General features: G+C 40.3%; 1 protein-coding gene across 2 annotated transcripts in view; it reads right to left on the bottom strand.

Moving 5' to 3' along the window:
* Window positions 1-23,773, bottom strand: part of HSPA12A (heat shock protein family A (Hsp70) member 12A) — a 52,461-nt gene that overhangs the window by 11,908 nt on the left and 16,780 nt on the right. For both annotated transcript variants that reach the window (XM_033065714.1, XM_033065715.2), the window contains exons 5-8: window positions 18,318-18,504; window positions 17,364-17,468; window positions 15,403-15,519; window positions 458-629 (exon numbers count right to left, since the gene is read on the bottom strand). In XM_033065714.1, the coding sequence (XP_032921605.1) occupies window positions 458-629; window positions 15,403-15,519; window positions 17,364-17,468; window positions 18,318-18,504 (581 nt within the window). The remainder of the gene's footprint in view (window positions 1-457; window positions 630-15,402; window positions 15,520-17,363; window positions 17,469-18,317; window positions 18,505-23,773) is intronic.

Here is a 23,773-nt window from a genome sequence, read left to right as displayed (position 1 = left end):
TGGAAATACTAAAAGACTCCCACAACATCCAAATAAAGGCAAGACAAGGAAGCTACCTGCATGCTAAAATTCAAGTGTATATTAGGAAGAAATATAGAATTCTCTGTGAGGGTGGTGAGGCCCTGGCACAGGGTGCCCAGAGAAGCTGTGCCTGCCCCATCCCTGGAAGTGTCCAAGGCCAGGTTGGACAGGACATGTCTAGTGAAAGGTGTCCCTGCCCACGGCAGAGGGTTGGAGCTAGATAATTTTTGAGTTTCTTTCCAACCCAAATCATTCTGTGATATCTGCTGGCTTAACAGTCTAACTCTGGTAAGCAGCAGAACAGTTTATAAAAGCAAACTGCTGCCAGCCTGAACATTTCAAGAGAACAAGGACAACAAGAAATGGTGAGAAACCAGCCCTTGAGGACAGAGCAAGCTTAGGCACGAGAATCTGAGAAGCGAAAGAACAGAAGTACCCTGTGTAAATCCAGTTCCAATAGTGTCACTGGGGCTGTAGCCATTGACAGGTGCCCTGTTACTCAGGTCTATCATCTGGTGCAGGCGCAGCTTTCGGCAGTAGATGGAGGCAGCCTCGGGCTCCAGGGCAATGATCAGCTGCTCGGGATTTTCCGGAGATGCCATTCCTGCCTGCGAGAGAGAAGGGGTCAGAGAAGGGGGGCACACCCAGCACACCCTCTCAGCACAAGGCTGTCCCAGCCCCTGGGTCACCCCTCAGAGCTCACCCCAGCAAGGAGCTGCTGCCAGGGGCTGAAGCTCTGTGTCTGGGAATTGTCCTGCCCACACTGGATAGCACAACTGCACAGGCTGGAACAGGGAGGTTTGCATGCACTTACCATGCTAAGTGTCTAACCGAGCACTCGTGTACATGACAGGTGGGGAAACGAAGGAAATCGCTTTGAAACCTGTAATAATTGGCCTAAAACCTGAACTCCTAATTAAGCTGTGAATCTGGCAGCTAACAGGGGGCCCAGCCTCTCTCAGCCTCCTTTTGCCTCTCCTTGCCACAACATTTTAAGTGTGTCTGTCTTTATGTCCCAGATATTCAGTCCTTGCCAAAATGAGGCTCCTGCACTGTTTAACTGTATAGGAATATACAATACACTTTGCCAGTAATGCATCTTCTGTCTTACAACCAACATTTTCTATTTCAAAATCGATTGCTTTAAAGTACATTTGCCTTTATAACATCTTCAAAATACTCAGCATATTCAAGGAGGCAAAATACAACAGGGCAGGTTCCCTAAAATGTAATGAGAGCAAGCCTAAAAATAACATCACATTGTAAAATCAGCATTTGCCTTTCTTTCTATTTTCTTACTGGATTTTCAGCCTTCAGATACAGATATTTTCAAAAAGACACAAGTTCTTATGTAACTACATCACTCTCAGAACTCGGCTTAAAAAAAAATATTCAAAGAACAGTTCACAAAACTCTGTTTTAATTTCTTTTCCTCAGCACTTCTGCCTACTGAATTATATTCTGTTAAAATAGACATCTTTCAACTCTTTCTGCCAACTTCTGGGTTACTTGCTATTATTCTTCAGCACTAAAGCTTGCTAGCAAACAAATAAAACAAAATGAACATTTTTCTGCTTCCACAGTCAGTCTTCCAGCCTTCAACTCATACACACACACACACTGTGGTGTCTTCAGAGCATCCCCAAGAGAAGGTAGACTCTCATGGAAAGTCTGCAGACTTGGACTACAGCTACACTGTGGGCTGTGGGAATTGCTGCCTCATTGACACCTGCAGCCAGAAACTCAAAGTAAAATTGATTTAAAAAGTTGCATCAGGATAAGACTTGGAGACACAAAACTGTCCTTCGTATTTACTGACTCATTTTACCCTCTCCATCCTAGTAAGAAAGATAAACAGATTCTTAAAGAAAGCATCTTCCTCATTATTGGTAACAAAAAAAAAAAGGCAAAACAACAAGAAGTAAGCTCTAAAATAAGAAAGAGTTAAACTCTTAAATCATGGTTGCTCATTATTTTACAAGCACACCATGAGTGGGATTATGGTCACTTTACAGCCTTTACTGCTGTTGGGCAAACCTTTCTGCTTCAGTTACATCCACTGGACTAAACAGCATGATCCAAAATTAGCAGAACTGTGTGGGAAGGAAAATATTGTGCAAATACTACAGAATTTCAAACCTTGCCAACACTGTGGCAACTCATATTGAAAAAATACCATATCAAAAAGAATGTTTGCAACCAAACTTTCAAACTTTGGAAAATACAGATTTAAAGCAGCCAGAGTAACTCTAAAACGTACAAAAAGAGTCTCAATTAAGCACAGACTCTCCTGCCATCACAGCACTTGTGTGTGAGCATATTGGGAGATGCAGGTTAAAGCCCAGGAGCTGTACTGGGGATGAAGATGTGCCTTAGGATAACCCCACTCCCTCCTGTGACACATCTGAATGTAGTAGGGACAAGCAGGGCTGGTTTCATGCCAGCTCACTTCAACATCACTTATCTCCAGCTGAACTTTTCCACACAGGAAGTTTTGGTTTGTTGCACTGGAAAGAGTAACATTCCAGATATGAATCAATACTGGGGTCCCTGACAAACAGATTTGTCTAATCTGTTGAAGAATTCCAAAAATGTATGGTCTCTGCACACAAACTGTCTTTGCCTTTGGAGAGTTTAGCTAAAAGCCTGATCTGGACCTTGCTGCAATTCTGAGGGCAGCACTTCCTGCTCTATCCAACAAAGGCTTGGAGAAAAAATAGCTCCTGACTACCCTGCTTCAGTTTTCACTTGTATTAAATCCATTATCATGCTGTTGAGAGCTCTGAATCTGAGCATCAAGTGGGTTTTTTTTCACTATCCAGGAATGTGGATGAGCCCAAGAGTGCTCTGCTCCTTGTGCTGGGCATGTGTCATCAGCACAGACAATTCTTAGTCAGTCCAACCTACGCTCTAAAGACAAAATTGTATTTTAGGGAAAAAATTGTTTGTTGCTAAGGATATTAAAATCTAAAGGTTACAACACAAAGCATTTGCAGAGGTTACAAGAACTGAGTTGCACACAGGTGGAATGCACTGGTATTTCCTAACTGGAGGTGGTGGTGGGGAGAAGATTGTATTAATTGCCAAATCATCTGTTCTAGGGGGAATTTTAACCCAAACTCCCAAGGCTGGTCCTGCTAAAAGCAAACAGTAAACCATTAACAATAACATTTGCTTCCTCCCCTCCTCCAGCAGCAGCCTGTACCATGAACTTTTCACATTGTGGAGGCAGTGACCTGCAGCGGATGGACTCGGATCTGTGCTCCCAGACCCTCCGTGCACAGCAGATGCTATTCCTGCTCCTTTTTCTCTCTAGCTATGATTTTAACATACCCAAAATATCTCCTGAGGAAAACATCCAGCAGAAATGACAGTTTTTAACAGTTCAAAGCACAGCTGATCCTAACAGAACCTCATGAAGAAAATGCTGAGGTTTTTAGTTTAAAAGCTTTTCTTACAGAGTTTGAAGGGCTAGTTAAAGTGAAGAATGTGTTGTTTCACATCATAAAAAGACCATACAGAGAATCTTCTACAGTGAAAGGTACAAGGCATCCAACACATATTTTTACATGTAGACACACAAACATATGTACATATATACACACATACATATTTATATATAAAAATATATATAAGCATATGTAGCAATCAATATTTCATACCTTGTGTATATATTATTTCTACCCAGACCATGAAAGAGAACACATTACATATATATCTATACAGGGCACAGAGAAAATGGGGGGAGGAGAGATGATAAGGAAAGATGAGCACATAAATACTGCTGGGGAGGAATGGAGCAATGAGGTTGTTTTAATACAAGCTCCAAGAGGAAGACTTAGGCAGTACATCTGTCCCATCATTACAGCCAAGGGACAGATGGGAGAAAAATATTGAGCATGCAGAGAAAGAGGAGTGGAAAAAGCAGGCAGTCAACATGAAGAAACAGTAATGCATTTGTTAAAATTATTAATTGCAGGCATTTGGGAATTTGCTGCATTTTACACTTTCTGCTTTCTGGCTGCCTCCCTCCCTGTTCTTGCCCACTGCTGTAATAAAGACCAGGGATTCACAAGTTAATAGGCCTGAACAAGACAGATCTAAACAATGTCTCAATATTCAGCATTCTAGAGATCATTCTGGCACTGGGACAGACACACCAATTTGCTTTTGCCCAGGGCAGCTTTCAGCAGACTTTAGAACAGAGCAGTGTCTTGACTCCAGCCTGCTAAGGAGATTTTCTTGCTCCCATAACACTCACTAGCAGTCATCACTTATGGAACATGAAGGAAGCAGACAGCAGTTTCCCCCAAGAACAGAGAAATGGAAAACTCATCATGGGATTACAAAAATTCTTTGAGCACAAAAAAACTCTTAAATTAATTTGCAAGATATTGCTGCATTTATACACCTGGAAGAAGCAAAGAACACTATGAAAAGAACTGCTCTAAAATTCAACTTTACTCATATGCCTGAGGACTAGGATTTCATGTTTTGACAAGAGAGCTCCCAGACTTCACTCCCTCCAGTAGCACAGGTCTGTGTGCTGGTGCCAGTGCATTGCTGTTCATTTGCCAAGATGCATCATCAACAGCAAACTTCAAAGTGTTTCAAAGTCTCAGGTACTGAAGATAAATAACTTTACCATGCAGATGCAGGTGAATTCTCACCCTGGCCACCAGCTCTGTTTTTACAGCCAGGGAGGTGTCACCAGCAGAGAGCCCCAGCTGACCACAACACATTCCTGACTCCCAGAGCAGCATCAGCTGCCAGCTCTCAGACTGACTCCCCACTGGCAAATATTGAGGTTTGGACTGCAGCTCACTACAGCAGTCTGAGCACTCCAGAGAACTGTTTTCACTCATTCCACATGCAGAATCATCATTACTACAGATTTAAAGACACTGCTTTTAAAACCCAGTCTCACATGCCACAACACAGAGAAAAAAATAAAAATCAATGCACTTTTATTTTTTTTAGAATTGTAATGTATATGACTTTAAAGACAGCATTCTAATAGAATATTTCATGCAGTCAGTCTTTTTAAGGTAGGCCTAGATGAAAATGTCCTGTCTGAATGCTGCTGTAATTAGAAGCATCAGCATTTAGCTGCAGTTCTCCACAGGCAGATAGAACACCAGTGTGTTCTTTATTTATTACACCACAGTGACTTCAAAAGAAGTACATGTTAGGAAATACACCATCATTGACAAGATACCTGCTTCCTATTCCTATCCTTGCAAATTACTGAAAGCAGCAGGTAAAGTTCCTTTTTTTCTTGTTTTTCAGAAAGATACAACACATATACTTTTAAAGGGGGAAAAAAAAGCCTGACCACTGATTTGTAACACAAGGAACATGCCTTACATGGAGTGCACCTGTTGAGTTATAAAACTTATGAAAAGAACTGATGGGATGAATTCTACTTTTTCTGCTTTAATATATTTTGTAGTCATCTAAGACCTAATTCCGTACTGCTGCAGGGCTGTAAGCACTGCACTTACAATTAATAAAGTATTTCCAGATAAAAAAATGTAGCATAAATAAAATAAACAGATAAACACGTGAGAAAGAGCCACCTTATCACACAGTTGGAGAAACAGGACACAGAGACTAAAAGGCTTTCCTTAAGGTTGCAAAGGAACCCACAGCAAGGTGGGAATTCCCTCCACAACCCAGAACTCCAGTTCAGTGTCACAGCCAAGTCCCACTCTTCCCCAAGCAGCAATGTTCCACTCCTGCCCATGGCACATGGAGCACATGGAGCTGCAGGAACAGCTTCATCTCAGCTCCACCACAGCCCTGGGTCCCCAATCTTCTCTCCCAGTTTGTCACCTCCAGCAACTGCTCTACTTTAATCACTTCTGAAGCCATGCTGCAGACCAGACAAGTGCAATGATCCATTGGTAAGAAAAACCCTTTAAACCTGTTTTATCCCACTAAAGCCCCATTTGTAAGCACCAGAGATAAAACTGAGAAGTTGGATCCCATGAAACAGCTCTGTAAAGATGTTGGGGTTCATCAGGAAACGAAGCTCTGCAGGACAACATCATTCAGCCAAAACAAGAGAAGCCAAGAGTTAACATCAACATTTTTCTATTTTCCAAGATACTTATTATAATTAGTAACAACAGGAAAGGCATGATTGCAAGTTAAGCACGAAGAAAGAATTGTTGGGCTGAATCAAGGCAAGACAAAACAGTGGCTGGAAATGAAGTGCCTTGTGAAACTTCCACTGTTTAAACTAATCAGTTCATTGTGTTAAGGGATTCATGATAACACCATCCACTTAGTGCCTTGGTAAGTGAGCTCCTCTAATCCTCCTCCTTTTTCACTAGCCAGCACTTTCTCCAGTCCTACAGCATCAGTCTGGGATGTCACAAATAAACGACTGAGATCTAATTACGGAGGCAGAGCGTGCCAGGAAAGAAGACAAGCAACATGGGAAAAGGGTCCCAGCATTTTCCCAAAGAGGCACTTGAGGGGAAGCAGGGCTGGCAGGGAGTGGGGCAAGTGGGTACCACAAAGCTGCAGGAAAAGTACAGATCTTCAGCCTGGAGAAGCTTTCAAAAAAAATGTTTGAAACTCGCTACACCATCATATACCCTGATGCTTTGCCCTTAGACTTCAGAGTGATGCAGAGTGCTGCAGTACAGGAAACATTGTGGGTAAATAGAATAGACTGAGGTCAGACAGCCCAGTTAGCTCTGCCCACTTATCTCTTCAAAGACAGATTCTTAAAATTACTCAATAGCCACAAAATAAACAGGATTCTCAAAGATTCCTCTCAGTGAGCACAGTAAAGAGGCTGGTTTGCCAAAGGCAGCAGGAAGAGCTGCTGGGTGCTTCCCTCCTCTCAAAAATACATGCTCTGGATATAAGAGCCTAGATGGAAATTGAATATTGACTTTTTATTAAAACTCAACAGAATGTTTGGGTGGTTGATCCTGCAAAGATCCGACACCTACAGTGTCACAGAGGCACTTTTTGCTTTACAGAACCCAAGAGCATTTTGCTTTCTCATAATATTCACTACACACACATGAATACACCTAACAGATACACATGAATGCAAACATTTTCACACTGTTATTGCTGGTTGAACTAAAATCAGACTTGTGGCACAGGCTGTCCTAGTCTGACCAGGTGCCACTGGTACTTTGCATTTCACAAGTGAGAACATTGTGGGTAATCACCACAGCTGCAGAATTCTTTCAGTGTCAGCTTCCCCATCCGTACAGCTCAGGGACAAGACAAAGATACTCATCTCTCTGTGAGAAAACTGCTTGAGAAAGCACAAAGGACATCTCAGGCTATGGGAAAATAGTAGTAACTTCATTTTGCAGACAAGGGGAATACAAGCTATGGAGGATGAAAAAGCCACTACTGGAGGGGCACAAACTGGAAGCTAAGAGACCCCTGTAATAGTTTTCATGTACTCACTTAGCACAAACATAAATGATAAAATAATATGAAAGACATAAAAGGATGATATCTAAAGTAGAAGTCAGCCTTTAAACCTTCCTAAGGATTTTTGGGTTTATCCTGAGGACTCTTTTGGGGCCTCAGACATTTTCCCTCCTGCCATGAGGAAGCAGACACTGTCACTATGTATTTATGCACTGTTTCCCTACTTTTAAAATACCATGGTGTAGGCTTGGCAGTGCTTTCTGAATTTCCAGGGCTTGCCCATACCAGAAGCCTGTATAAAGGATCTTAACCCACAGAAAACTCACAAATTTCCCACTGTTTTAACCTGGGCTGAGCCTACTGCTGCTCCCACTTCAGTAGGGAACCCACAAGCTCCTGGGAAGGGTTTTTGGGTGAAATCCTCTCACCTGCAGCCAGTCAGGATGGATGATAAGCACCTCACACTGGCACCTGATGTTTGGTGAACCTCACCAGACAACACAGAAATTAATTCCATTTAACAGTTATGCTACTCCCCCTTTAACAGCTGTGCATGACCATGCATGCTGAAGGACCAAGAGGTTTAGATTGGCATTTTACTTACATTTAGAATTAGTTTTATGGTGGAACAAAACTCTTGCAGGCCATGGAACAGCTGCCTGCAGCTCTCTGTCCAAAGACAGCAGAACACAATTTTTCTCAGTCTTGCAAGGAGATACAAGGAGGGACAAAAGCCTCATACTGCAGCTTGTGGGGTCCACATTGGGTACTAAAACCCCATTTTTACTAAGATGCTGATGCAGCACATGAACAGCTGCTCAGAGAGGCATCTCTGTCCTTGGAGAGTTTTAAAAGTTGTCTCAATAAAGCCACTTCTGACCCACTGCTGGCAATAACCCTGCTTCAGCTGGGTGATCTACAACCAGCACTCCCAATTAATGCTCCCATGACTCTGAGATGCTGCAGGTATGCTACAGAACTGCAGGAAGGAATCCTTCCAAAGGCTAAGGACCCACACACCTTCTCTTTCCTTGTTTTTGTGACTCCTGTGTCAAAACCTTGCATGTATCAGTGAGAGGGAGCCCACTGTGTCTGACAGCAGCACCAGCCCCAATGCTGCAAGCCTGCAGTGACAGCTCCTCATAGGTCTCTGTATGGATTGTAATCAGAACTTTTGTTCAAGTGTCTTGAAATAAAAAAAAAAAAAACATTTGCCACAGCATATTTTTTTTTTTTAAAGCTAAAAATATATAGGGCACAACAGCCTCCAGCAGTCCTGTAATCCTAAACATCAGCCAAGAGCCACGTTAAAAAGTGATGCAGCATATGGAAAGCAATTGGTTCAATGCATCAGGGATGAGTTTACAACACTAATGCAATCTGCACTCAAAAAAATTATCTGCCTCAGTCCAGTGTCTTGTCAGAGAAGTAAATTCAGTTCCTAATTAATTCATTCATTGGTTGTAGAGGAAAAAATGGTCTTTATGCTTAAAAACACAAGGATACAAATAGCAGACAGGGACCTGAAACCAACTTTTGCATTCAGCTCTGCCACAAGCTTCCTATACAACATTTTGTAAATCACTAAGAACAAATTTTGAGAAACAACCTACTTATGAAAAAGCACCAACTTCTGAGAACCCAAATCAATACTAAGGTTTTCAGTGGAGCTGTTGCTGGATTTTTTTGGAATGAGGGGTGCTCAGGCTCTCAATAATCACTCTGGCTGTCTGTGCATGCAAATACCTGATCCTGCTACTTAACAAGTTGCTTTGGGCCAAAGCAGAACCCATTTGATACTTCACTTCTGTTCACTAACCTGTCAGTAAAGCTATTCCTGTGATAAAAAATAACATGGAATATTTCTCCCTCTTAATGGCTGCCTAGAAACCATGGCATTATCTCATTCTGAAAAGCAAGAAAACAAATGAGGCACCTGGAACCATAATGAAGTGTGACTTTTATTTTCAGCACACTTAAAATAATGAATGTGTGGAGCTGCACTGGCTACAGCCAGAACTGCTGCATTTGTGGGGCCACTGATTAGATGAACCAGCTTGTTACAGACAGCTAGGCTGTGTGATTGAGATAAATGCCTTTGCTAAGCACAGTCAGACTGCCTCAATTTATTCTTCTGGTGTTGCTATTACAAAGCTAAGAGTACAAATTGCTTTACCTTCGCATTTCTAAACTTCGTATTTTATACATTACTTTTATTATCTATTCTTCTATTTTCAACATGAGCTTGGAATTCTTTGGAACTGTAGACACTGTTTGACTCTATGAATAAAATTTATACTTACCAGGTCTTTTGGATTTTGCATTACAATTTCCCCTTTTTAATTTACAAAACTATTTTTTTTAAGGAAGAAAGGTGGAACATAAGGCAGGAAATATTTGAATTATGACCACTGGCTACCAATCATGAAGCAGCACTTTTGTTTACAATTCATGGAGAAGGTTCTGGAGTTTACCTATGCCTATTTGACAAAAAGCTTTTATTAACTGCTTATAAGAAAGATAATTTCTTGCTACACACAGGCAAGGCAGGAGATTTCTGGGTCATCATGAGAGAGAAAAGTATTTCTTGTATTTGTGAGACATGAAAGAATACAGTAATTGCAGCAGCCCTCACTTAGGACATTAGATCCAGTCTATCACATTTTAGTCTCAGAAGTAATCCCAGACAGAATTTCCCAAGGAGAAGAATCTTGGATCATTTATTAGGTAAGGGATAACCACAAGAGACTGAAATCACCAACATTTTTCTTTGCACAGTTTGCTTGTTTTGTTGTGCCTCTGCCCTCTCATTCCTCAAAAAGTTTCTCAGGTACTGGGACCACAAAAAATCCAAATCAGCATTATTTAAGCTGAGTCACATATTGCTGAATAATAACAAGTAGACCTCATGTTTTTTGACAAGTTGAAGATAAATGGGACCACAGTGGCATTTGGTCCATATTTCTCCAGGGTGATGTTGCTGCAGCTCCTTCCCAAGGGACTCTTGTCACAGATCACATTTGGGCACTAACTGAAAGTTTAGCTCCAAGTGGCATAACCAAGAATTTTTTTGCTGCATTACATTATATCCCCCAAGGTGCAGGAGAACATTACTTGCAAGTCTGATGAGTAGCGTGCATTAGAAAAATGAAGCCATTAAATTCTCATAAGCTTTTCAATTTTTCATGTTATAATACTCTAGAAATGCTTTTTGTACCTGGAGCAGGCACCAGTTACCACAACAGCAAAGCCTGACTCTTCCCATTTAGGTCTCTTCCTAATGTCTCAGGCTTTCTCCCTCCCTTAATTTAGAAACATCCTCATTGTGGGTCCTTATGGCTCAGGCTGATTTTAGTAAAAAGACACAAGTGGCCCTGACTGAGAAGGATTTGCACTGAGAAAAATACTTGCTTGCTATTTTCTCTAAGTTATATCTTGTTCTGTATCTTGGGCTTTCTGATTTTCCCTTAATATTTTTCACCACAGTTCCAATTTCAGTTCGTGTTTCTTTTCTCTGTAACTGAATATTGGCATCTAAGATGCCTTTTAGACCAATCTATTGACCTTTTCTATGAATTTATTACAATCAAACCCATTAGTTTTAGACCCTGTCCACACTGAGTTACATTTTTGGATTTCTATCACTTCCTAATCATTGTAGTTTACAGCCTTTCAGACAATTATTTTCCTTTTGGGCTGGTAAATGCCATCTAGCACAGCCTTTCCACCAGGCAGAATGAAGATTTTATGTTTTGGCTATCTCTATTGCTTTCAGGCAATTTCTAAGAACCTGAAAATGTTTCAAAACTTGGTAAAGCGGGCACAGATTCACTCTTACACAGAATGCTCTGAAATCCTCTTGTTTTACTTGCTTAACAAAAGGAAAAACTCTAAATGCCCCAACTTTTGCCACAAAAGTGGACAAACACAAATGTACAGAACTGGATTGGGAGATGCCTCTGCTTCATGAGAACCTGGCTGAGGAACTTAAATGTGTGAGTAGAGATCAATTAGTACACATTTTCCACTCTGTAATCTTCACCCCTCACTTAGTTATTTCCTAATTAAACATCGCTGTGAGATGCAGAATCCTCCCCAACATCACTCGATAAAACAATTTAATCCGCCTGATTAAAAGGATCTTAATATCACAAAAGTGAAATCAGAGACTCAACAGACTACAACAAGCTACAAATAATCAGGGTGGTTGATGTATTAACACACTTCTGCCTCATCTGCCTCTCCAAAAAGTACTCTTTCAGAAAAATAACCAGCTTACACCTTATTATGCAGTTTACAGCAGAAGCCTGTCACATTGTCTCTACAGAAATAAATTTCAGTTCCATGTGCTTTATGTACAGAAGAACAGACTTATGAGGGAATAAGAGCAGCTCAGCTTCACAAATTTCAATCTGGTTAAACCTCCCAAGCCATCTTTTTAAATATCAAGCATATTTCATATCACATTTTTATTAGCATGGAATTTCTTGTGCTGTCACATTATTCTTTTACCAAGTTTGTTTATTTTTCTCCAAAGGTTTCTCCAGAGCAAAGCAGTATTGATCAATGTAATGTCATTGACCCCAGAACATGTTAAATAATTCTCATTGTGCACATTCCATGACAAAACTGATGTGTAAACAGCAATAAATGTTCAGCATAGGAGCTGGATAAATAAAGCCTCTGAATTTTAGGCTCACATGCTTTAATCCTATAACCTAGACTGCCTCTCTTTTTGTTTATATGAGCTTACCATGCAGACTACTTTATGTGCTATTTGTAATTGAAAAATAAATTTGAAAAATAAATCTACTTTAGAGCTCTAGGGCTCAATTTCAGAATTCAAGAGTTCATATGAAAAAGAAACCCTCAGTATCTAAGACTAGACCAACTGACTGATGTCTGAAAGCCCAGGGTATTTTGGGCACAAAATGCACCAGCCTTCCCTTTCCTTCACCCTGCCCTGAGTGCATTTGTTATGCCATGTATAACATTTTTATCTGACAGCTTCTGCTTTCACATGTTCCTGTCCCACTCCAAACTCTCCCTTAACACTTTACTCCTATTGGCCCTTAACACTTTATTCCTATTCAAGGAATCCCAGCCTGCAGATTCTAATCTGCACTTCCTGTGCACAAAGAATGTGAAGGAGAACAACTGGGGCACAGAAACAAGAAAAGCTGATTCTATTTATGATGTCCCACATTTTACCAGTGGGGAGAATGGCAAATATGACTATAAACCCTAAAAGTAATTACTAAGGATGTAGAGAACACTGATGCAATGCACACTAATCCCAGCAGACATGTTTTGGGAAAGGAAACTTAAAGCTAAGTGAGTTCTACAGAGTTGACACTCCAGTTCTGACCAGACCTCAACAAGTGTCTCAGAGCTTTAGAACCATCTCTGGACACATGGGAATTAAGCATGAGAGACAGGAAAAAGCATTTGTAAACTCTTATTCAGAAATAAAGTAATTTTGATTCAGCAAAATATTCTGTAAAGATATGGAACTCTCTAAAACCTGCCAGATGTGGTTCCTCAGAAGGCCCCAGAGAGAATAAACAAATACCAGCTTCAAAGAGGTAATAACTCAGCTATAAAATTGTTCAGGATACAAAAGCACAGAAGATGAATACAGATAGGGCAGGCACAGTAACAGCAAGAAGCAATGAGGAGTAATTTTCCTATGTAAGTGGTTTAATCACAGTGAAGTTTTTGTAGGCATGAAAAAACCCAGCATTTTCAAAAGGGTTTCAGAAGAGGAAAATGGGTGAGCAATACAGATGTTCATGTTCAGGACATGCAGCTCATTGTCTGAGATGACACAGATGGAGTCAAATGTGAGCTGATTCCCTGTCAAATGAGAGGCTACAGAACTCTTTAGAGCCAATATTCTGAATATACAAACCAGGCCACACTACAGCTGCTGAAGCCCAGGAAATGATGTTGCAAGATGCAAAATCCCTGACAGCTTGGATGAAAGCTCAGCAGTGTGCAGAGACAGGCAAAGCTGTCATGCAGACAGAATTAGCAGGGTTTTGATAGGCTGCATGGAAAGAGAGGAAGAACTGTGAGCTGAAGGGAACACAGATTACTCATTCAGTGAGAAAGCAGCACAGCAGCTGGAAGGGGACAATGCAGGAGCCCTTGGGCAGATGAGGAGTTCCAGGCTGGCAATGTTTTGTTTAAGGCAAAGCAGAGATGAGGGGACATCAGAGATGCACTGAGACCATAGGCTGGTCAAAAGTGATGGGTGTTGAACACAGCAGCAGATTTCCAACACTTCTCACTTTATTAATTCTGTTAGCTTTGCCTAGACAACCACTTAACCATTCCAGAAAGGCTGGGCTTTACACTGTGAACCTGTGACTGAAGCTGTTTTAGCATTTTAGCTGTCTTGGAGCTACCTCCTTTGACACAGATTGCTCAGCACATTTCCACAGCTCATTAATATTTTCTGCAAGTTAACTCTCAGCTCAGACTGATGGTTGTACTTTAGTGTGTCTCCTGTTACAAGGTTTCTACCACTGCCTTTTCAAACTTTTCTCTACATGATGTCCCTCATTTTCAAGGTGCATCCATCTTCCAATGGCTAACAACAAGAGCTGCAACTTCTGATCCATCCATGTGGAACATTTGGGTCCAGCAATGGAATCTGAAAGACTGAATGACAATTCAGAATTCTGTTTCCTGCACTTGTTTCTTCATCCCCACTGCTTTGAAAAAAATCAGCCATGTGTGAAGTTGACATGAACTATTTCCCTGAACTCGAGTTTTCCTGCAGAGGATCACACACCCCAAGTTAAAAGCCTTGTCAGACCTTGCTGTTTGTCAAGCTTGCCCATAGAAGTACACAACCACAGACACAACCACAGACACAGACACTAATTAACAACATTCCATTGTGCCACAAATGAGAAATGCCAAGAGATCTACCTGAACCCTGCCCTGCTCCTTGCACAGCTCCCACTTCACGAGCACACATGCACACAGACAGCAGGCAGACAACAATATACAGAGAGAATGAATGGGTCTCTAGTGTTTCAGATTTACCTACAACCGTGTCCTTCCATCAGAACTTTAACTTCTGGCACTAGCATTAGCAATCCCACAATACAGACTGTTAAGAAAAACGTTGCTCAACATTAGAGATAGTTAGAAACAGAGTTAGAAAAATCTGGGTGCTTCCCAGGAGCACTCTGCAAGTTACTCATGAACTAGAAGGTATTTTACAAACTGTGCATTGCATAGCTGCTGCCAATGGGTTACGCAAGTCTCTGACCAAAAATGGAAAAAAAACCCCAAACTAAAAATGAAAATCCTGATGAAAAGAAGAATGTGTACATCTCATGTATTAGAGACACAAACTGAATCTGAAATAAAGGACATGCATATGGAAAGTGCACATAGCTGAGGAGTGGAAAGAGTTAAATGCAGTTAAACCTCTTACTGGCGAAAATAACATTTGAATTTAATTTTATATCCAGACTATCCAGTTCACAGTCCTTTCATTCCTACTGTGGGAAAATGGGCACTGGAAAAGAAGTCCCACCAAGGAGGCTCTTTTCTTTCCCTCCTTTTTCCTTTTTTTTTTTTTTTTTAACTTTAAAAGTCTGTCCTAAAGAAAGTAACAAAACAAAGCTGTGTCCAGTATTTTAAACTCAACTTTCCCTGGGTCTCACAACTGCATCTGCTCCATGTGCAGGAATAATACACTGTCCAAGATGACTAAAATATCAGAGTCTGCAGTGAGGGACACCAATATATGAAAGTAAATAGTAAGAAAAAGGCATTTAAGAGGTAAATACATACAACTTACAGCTACTGCTTGGTAAAGCTAACTCCTCTTTCAGGATTTCTAGACTGTATTTATAGAGTTTATACTAAATTGCCCCAAATACATTTTATCATTTAGCTTATGAACTAGGGCTTTAAAGGGGCATTTCTACATTTAGCCTGTAATACTACCTTGTAGGCAGCTTGTCTCATAAACTGCTTTGCAGGCTGCTTCCAAATAGCAGGCACTGTAATGACCCATCTTACTTCAGTGTTTTCAAAGTCTGAGCCTCCTTGGTCACTGAGCTCCTAAAAAAAAAAAAAAAACAAAAACAAAAAAAGGAAAATAGAGATTAGTATAAAATGATGGGTGTCTACAGGAAAACATTATTTTCTGCTGGCTCTGATAACAGTAACCCTCTTTTCAATTTTTTTTCCTGTTACATCCATGCTACAAATCAGAATTACTTCCAACCTGCCAAGAATGCTTTACTAGGCCAAAAGGTGGGATTACAGCTGAAGCTTTCTCAAGGAAGCCTATAGAAAAGTTTACTGCACAAAATACAGTAGAAACGTTAGTTTTTGCAAAAGCAGCAATTTACAGAATATTACAGCACCTTTATGTACATTCTTAGCCATGGTGTGTGATTTACTGTTAGCCTGAAGAATTCACACTTACATCTTGATTAATACACAGAAAAATATTTGGAGTATCACTGATGAACATTTATGTTTTACAACCTGGATTTTTCAATGACTTCTCTATACACCAATTACCTTTAAATCAAATTTTTATAATGCAGTTAACAAGGGGAAGTTACAGTTAACCCCTTTTAAAAAATGACTGATTGGTCCTTCAAAATTTTGCTTTAAGCAAACATTCAAGACTAGTTTAGTACTTTTATTGTCCTTTTACTTCTCCCCTTAAAAAAGAGGAAAGCCTGTACTGCATTTGCAAATTAGGTGATATACTGACATATTTTGGGCAAGGTTCCAAGTAAAATGTCATTACCATATGTCCTACCTAAATCTCCATCCAAACAGAGAAAGGTTCAGAAAGGTGGACAACAGGCCTTTAGAATATAAAAAAAAAAGTTTCTGCATGTGCTGAGCCATGTGTTGTGTTTATTTAGCTATGCTGCAGTTCAAAAATCCCTGCTGGAAAAGTAGCACCTTTATACTGCACAGGGCACAGACAGACACAGCACAGTCCAAAGTAACAGCTCACTTACATGGCTTGTCTAATTAGTTCCAGGATTCACTCACAAATGCCAGGGATTTAGTTATTAACATCAGGAAAAGGATGTAGCCCTGAGCAGGCAGCACAGCAAATATATGGGATTTTATCCAACATTCATATTTGCTAAGAATATCCCCAGTGTGTGCACAGGTCCAAGTCTGTGACTCCACAACCAACCCCAAAAAAGCAGAGTTAAAAATGTCTCTGACAAGGTGAGGCATTTGAGTTGTAGTGGCAGGATTGTTTCTCTGCAGCCATGAGGAACAGACTGGGATCTCAGAGAAAATAAATTAACCCATTCAAAAAAAGTAGGTTAGCTTTCAACCACAAGGCTATTTTAAACAACACTTGCTTGGATGGATACTCTGATTTGACCCAGGAACTGCTCTGCTCACACTGACATTATAGTGACACACTGGAAGCCAATGTTTACTTAACTCACAATTGACTGTTTACACAAGATTTTAAAATCTCAAAACCTGTTTACTGGGGCCATGTATTCCACTGGAGAGTAAGAAAAACAATCTTGTGATCCAAGAACACTGCAAGAAATGAGCACTGCAACATTTCAAATCAGAAATGAAAAATAATAAGCTTTTAAATTTTCTTGTCAAATCTACCTTATCTACCTTTTTTTTCCCCCATTAAAAATACAATAGAAAATACCTAAGCCAGTATTCAGAACTCTGCATCACAGTGATGCTATTAGTGAATCAAGCTTGACCTGTGCAAGGGGAAATTACTTCAGGCTATTCTGAGCTCTCCAGAGCCCACAGCCTGCCCAGAGTTTCTACACCTGCCTTGTTTTGTTTACATCAAATACAACTCAGGTCAAAGCAAGGCTAAAAATATTAAACTCATATTTATCCTACTTATAAATACAGAAAATCTTGATAAGAAAGTATTACCCCACCTTTAATGCCTGTTCCTTGAAGAATTGCAGAGCATAAGCAAATATCTCAAGTGCTTTGACTTTTTTGCCATTTGCAGCTGTCAGGTCTGTCTCCATGGTAAGATTCTACAAGAGAGAAAATAACTGGAAGTTATTTAAAGAAAAAGGCAAACATCAAATTAATTCCCACTGCTTGAGGACAGCAAACTCTTCATTATTCACCTGATTAGGAAAAAGTGACAAAACTATTCTGAAGAGGATTTAACTCATCACTTAAATTTCCTGGAGCATGACATTATGCTGCTTATTTTAGACTTTGTTTTTAAACACTTACCATGCCTACAGATAACTGCAGGCAGAGAAAGAAATATGGACTAAATATTAAAACAATTGCAAGAGATGCATCTGTAAATAACTGCAATAAAGTTGCACATGCAGGATATTTAATCCAAGTTAAGAGTTAAAAGTACAGATTTTTGGTTCCCCACCAACAGATGAAACCAGAAAACACCTCAAAACAGAAAGTACTGGCCAATTCCCAAAGCTCCAGAATGGATTAAAGACAAAACCACAATCACAGGAATAATACCAAATTAACAGCCCAACTGGCACTTGCAGTTCTGGCAACAAATTCTGGGAGAACTTGCTCAGCTGCTCTAGAGCTAAGTCAGGTTCTTATATTCTATTTCTGCTGACCAGATTTACTGAACAAACCAATCTCATGCACACTCCCCAGACAGGACATGAAGATCTAAGCAAAGCAGATGCTGAACTTTTAAGATCTACAAGGAAGGCTGGCAAGACACAATTGCCAAATGCAGTGAGAAACAACATGAATCACAATGCTAGCTGAAGAGTTTCATTTATTCAATTTACCCTCTAAACGTAGAGATGCCTCACTTCTAGTTGACAAAAATTTAGTAGTGCTCAGAGGAAAACAACCTGAGTGGCAAACACAGTTTGGGTATTACTTACCCCAGTGGTATGCAGCTTCATCTTAAACTTTTCAAAATACAACCAGTGCTTTGATTCAGTGGGATCCAGGTCATGGTAGAAGTCTCTTGCTGCATAGCCAAAGCTGTGGAACTTTCTCTCTGGGGTTAGCAGGATAGTGGTTGGGGTCTTCTGGTTGGAAACACCTGGATCTCCACCTTCCCATCGTCTGGCAAAAAGGGAAACAGCTCCAATAAGTGATGCCCAAGGTTAGAGCAGCAGGGAAAAACAGGTGTATCACGAGAAAAAGCCACCTGGCAAATTGCACAGATTGCTTTTCCCTCCAAAGACAGTCATTTCAAACCTTATAATACCAAAATCAAGTGGTTTTATTCCCACCTAAGAAAAAAGGAGTGCAATTTTCATTTCAGGTCATTCAACACATTTTTGTGGTTAGTGTGTAATTTTTAAGGATATATCACACTCAGGTAAGAACACAGGTTCCCTGAAGTAAGCCAAACACAATTAAGGAAATAGTTTTGTACTTAAAATTTCTACCTAAGCCAACACATGTAATAAATATTGTAGAGAAAAAATAAATCAGTTATTATCTGAGAACACTATTAATAAAAACTCAAATACGGCCTTTCCAACTGTGATTCAGACTTCATGAATGGTTACTTGCATGGAATATTTTTCCCATTTTTAATTAGGGATCTGTTTAAGTCATCCAACCTCACCATCGGGAGGTTGATTAAATCACCATTTCTGTCCCAGAATATTCTGTGAAACAAGACAAGCCAGTTCAACCAACATCTGATCATGTGCTTCATTTCCTAGACACCTGAAACTCTGAAGGCATCCGTGCCTGCAGATGCTGAGCTCTCTGCACTGCACTTTCCATTCGTGTGAAGTTGATGGATTTTATGTTTCAAATGCCCAAAATCCTGTACAAGTCTTAAACTGTCAAAAATGAAGCAGACTTCCCTGACCTCCAAAGATCTTAAAGGCACCAAAATATTTCTGCACTGGTGAATAAAACTATCCTAACTCATCAAGATTGTGAATGTATCTTTGGGGAATATCTATGAAAGTATTAAGGCAAAAGTAATCCAAAGCTGCTTTCACAGAACGGATGAGGAAATAAATAAGGAAATAAATAAGAACATTGAATATGGGAACACCCAGCAGCAGGAACTGAAAGGGGGCATGGCAGGACAAAAAGGTCAAACAGTGGAAAGTTGTAGAAACAGCTGTGAGCATTCCTGGCCCCTCATTTCTCCTTCACAAAAAAAAAGGCAGAATGGAAGAAACTCACATTACTGCTCCTTCCCCCACCATACACAAGTACTTTCTGTATGAGAAACAAACATTTACCAGAAAACATTTTCTTAAAAAGGCATCAGTGGAAAATCTGTTTATGCTCCCAGACATAATCATAACACAGCTCAACCAGGAGCCAAGTTAAGATCACACAGGCAACTGCATTCATTATTAAACTACATGTCGATTGCTTTTTCTAAAGATAGCAAAACGCACTTGCAGAACATTCTCCTGCCAAAGCACTCATTCTGAAGCATAAAAAAAAGTCTGCCTTGCTCTGTGGTAGCTGTTTATGTGACATAGGAAGAGTATGTAGAAAAAATAATTTTCATTTCACTCTCAGAAATTGCTGAATCCACTGAAAATTAATTGACCTCCAGACCAAGGCAGAAAACTGCAATCTAAGGGGCTGGTCTTTACTTGGCAAAGTAACAAGCAATGGGATCTTCTGAAGAGCTGGGACCCCTTCAGACCATTCAACTGGATCAAACAGAGCAAAATCTCTATTTTGCACAAGCAGCAGAGAATAACATGTCTGAACTTGCTTCAGTGCAGTGGACAATTCCCCTGCCCTGAAAGCAGACACAGCAAGATGAAGAGTGGAATGATTTCCACATTCATCCACTTGAAATCAAATTTCCTAAATCTGCCTAGCTCAGCTGCTCAGCCCCTGAGCTATGATCAGCTAGCAAGGGCTCTGCTCCAGGTCATTTCTTCTAACCTGCTGCTAGAAATGCACTTGGTCAACTCCAAAATCCTTGAGTAGGTGTTACAGCAAACATATGGTTGCAATGTGAGGAAGCTGGGATCTCACAGCTCATGAGCAGAAAACACTGATATTCCACCAGATTGCTAAATCCCACACACCCGCTGCAGGCAGAGAGGAGACAGACTGATATGGGTTTTGCCTGGAATCATTAATGATTCATTCTGAGTCACTGGTGGGAAATGCCATAAATAGGCTGTGGCTAATAACAATGCCTCTTTGTTTTTCATTATGGCCAGGCACATTTTCTCTTTCCGGAACAAGCACGCTCAAGGTGCAGCTTAAATGGAGACAAATTTATGTTCAGTGCTGCAGGATGAAAGTTTCAAAGCCACCTGGAGAATTGGATGTTCGCCTCCTGATGAGATTCTGATGGAAACTGGACACAGTAATTACTCAGCATGTTCTAAAGCCCCTAGCTTGTATTACCACAGAAAGCACAGTAAGGAAGAGAAGGGGAAGTATGACTCCACCATTTGCAATCAGAGATTTAAAAATACTCCTGTGTGATGTTTTGCTAGAGAGAAGCAGATGCAAAAGCACAGGAATTTCAACTCCTGGCTGCAGCACCCTTGCCAGGTGGGGCCCTGGCCTCACTCCAGTTAGGGAAGGATTTTAGTCAGTAGGAGTAGTACTGCAATACTTTTGTTTGCAGTTTCCTTTCATGATACCAATACTGGCAAAATAATGGCAATAATTAGGAAAAATAAAAATAAAAAGGAAATGCCTATCAAAAGCATAAATCTAAACAAGCCACAACTGCCCTATATCCATGTGGGGGATTATTTTTGCAGTACAGAATCACAGTTTAAAAAACTTCCCAACAGAAGTTTCCCAATGCAGACATAGGAGTTCCTAGGCTGATGTGGAGTATCTGAACAGAAATATAAATAACATAGACTTGTTTACAGCCACAGAGCATCTAACTTATAGTAGAAGTCAGTGCAGAAAGAAGCAGGAGGTTATAGGAAGGTTAGAGAAATGCCCTTACTCACACTTCAGTCTGGCTAAAACAGACCTAAGAGTGACTTTGTGCAGAGTGATGAAAATTTGATCCAGAGCTGCAGCACCACAGTCAAGGAAATGAAACACTGGGGTCATCAAAATGCAGCTGAATGCCACCAGCAGTGTGTATATGCAGAGAAAAGGCAAGTGTGTGTTTCCCAAAAATTACAGTCATACAGGAAGAGAGGGAAAGGGGGAAAACCTGAAGGTTGAAGTTGCACTGAAAAGAGACCACATTCTCCCTCCTTCCAAAGACAGACTGCAATTTGTTTCACAGTCACATGCATTTTTTCATTTATTATTCTCCATTTTTTAAATACTCCCATTCAGTTGGATGCTATCTAGCCAGTAGCCAAAACATCTGTAACTTCATGTAAGTGCATATCAAGAGGAGTTTTTCAGAACTGTAATACCTCATGTATTCCCTCCCAGTGAGATGTTATTAACTCATTGTTCAGCAGTAAATTTTCCACGTGGCTCTGGCACTGCCCTGCTCACTGAAGTGCAGAGCTCATGGCAGCTCAGATGCCTTTACCCCATCTCAAGTTATGCTGCAAGCAGCACTCATGGTAACACATCCACTCTGCAAAAAGCATCTGAGCCACAGCTACCTGTAACAGAACTGGAAGCAACTACCAAGAGCTGGCAGTATTACTAAAAATGATAAAACAGTAACCAGTGTTTTACAATCAAAGTGAAGTCATTCATTGAACATTTACAAACCCACACCCAACTCCAAATATGCTGCGTGAGGCCACTCATACATTTTAAGATAAATATATGTGTAAAGAACTGTGTTCAGTCAATGCTTATAAACTACCTTTTTTTTTTATTTAGCACTGAGCATCAGAGCTAATAAACACACACAGTCAAAATTGTTTGCTCCTAATGACACAACAAGAATCGTGGCACTGCTGGCACTACACTCCAACCTGGTGCTAAAGCCCCGTGTGCTCACTCTTTCCCAAAGCAGGACCTTCTAAATAAACCCATCTCACCCTTTTAGAGAAAAGCAGCTTTGTTACAAGGCAGTCAGAAACCTAAGTATCTGGAAAGGATCAACACTAAGGATGGAAGGTGGAAAAAATGTTAGGAAGTAGAGAGGACCATGCATCACTGGTATGCTTTATTTTAATGTAAACATTCTCGAGTGCCGGCGGGAAGTTACATTTACTCTGCTGAAATATTTGTAAGTTATCCTGCATGTAAGCCTCATTATATACAGAGTTTGAGCCCCTTAATACCTTCTGAACTACTGAAGACTTATCTTAATAAATACACCATTCTTTTAATTGAATTTCATGATTTCATGAGTATTGATATATAAATATATAATAAAAATATGACACATATTATTTGATAAGTCTGTTTCAATTATATCTTGCCAAAATCCTTTCCAGATAGAAATAGCTATTTTTAAAAAATTAAAATAATTCTTGGTATTAAAATATTTTCCATTGCTTGAAATACCTGTTGGAAATATGAACACATTCCTCAAAAAAAAAAAAAAGGTCCTCCCCTTTGGTTGGAAACACACAAAGTAATTTATTTCATTTCTTTCAACATCAGTGTCTCACATCATAGCTACATAGCTCTGAAACCACAGTCATGCTGCCATTATTGCATAAGGAGGAAAATGTCATGTTTTGAACCACAAGTAGCAAAATGTCAATTAAGATTTGGAATATACTCAGCACCTGGATTTCAGTGTCCCAGTGACTGACAGCAGGAAGCCTGGTAAGGAGAAGGGATTTCTCCAGGGAAGGAGAATCTAATCTGTAATGTGAATCCAGCAGCAAAACCTGGTCCTAAGGTAAAACTCGAGTCCAAGGCACTTTAAGGATTCCCCAGAAACAGCAGTGATTTCACACAGTAAAATCTCCAGCATGTACAGGAACAACACAGAGCTGTTCTGAACACATTTTAGGCGTGCCCAGATACAGCTTCAGAGATGTTTCCCCTCATTCCATCCAACTTCTTTGAGAACTTATATTAATTACTTGCTGCCAAAAGAGAATAGGAATTGATAATCATGGGTTCCAACCTGCCCACCCTGAGAGATGTCTGAGACAGCAACACAGCACCTGTCCTTTGACCTCCAGCCTTGTGCACCTTCCTGTGCTGCTCAGAGAACAAGAGATGGCTGAAATGCAGAAAAGACCTGGAAAGCATTACTTGTCCATCCTGCAGATGGTAGCTATCTTTTATATTTCTGAATTTCCTTTCCTTTAGTCAGTATTTTAAATCCCTCAGCTGCATTAGTTTGCAGCCATACACAAACCAGCTATGCAGGCTGACTGCACAATCAATAGTGTCTGCTGGGATTTAGGGAGCTGCATTCAGCTACCACCTTTCTTGGAAAAAATGCAGCACATCACAGTGGACTGCAGCAAATCAGGCTTTG

The sequence above is a fragment of the Catharus ustulatus genome, chromosome 8, assembly GCF_009819885.2.
Source record: "Catharus ustulatus isolate bCatUst1 chromosome 8, bCatUst1.pri.v2, whole genome shotgun sequence".
NCBI classification, from domain to species: Eukaryota; Metazoa; Chordata; class Aves; order Passeriformes; family Turdidae; genus Catharus; species Catharus ustulatus.
Note: the sequence above shows the minus strand (reverse complement) of the source record. Positions and strands in the feature narration are given on the sequence as shown.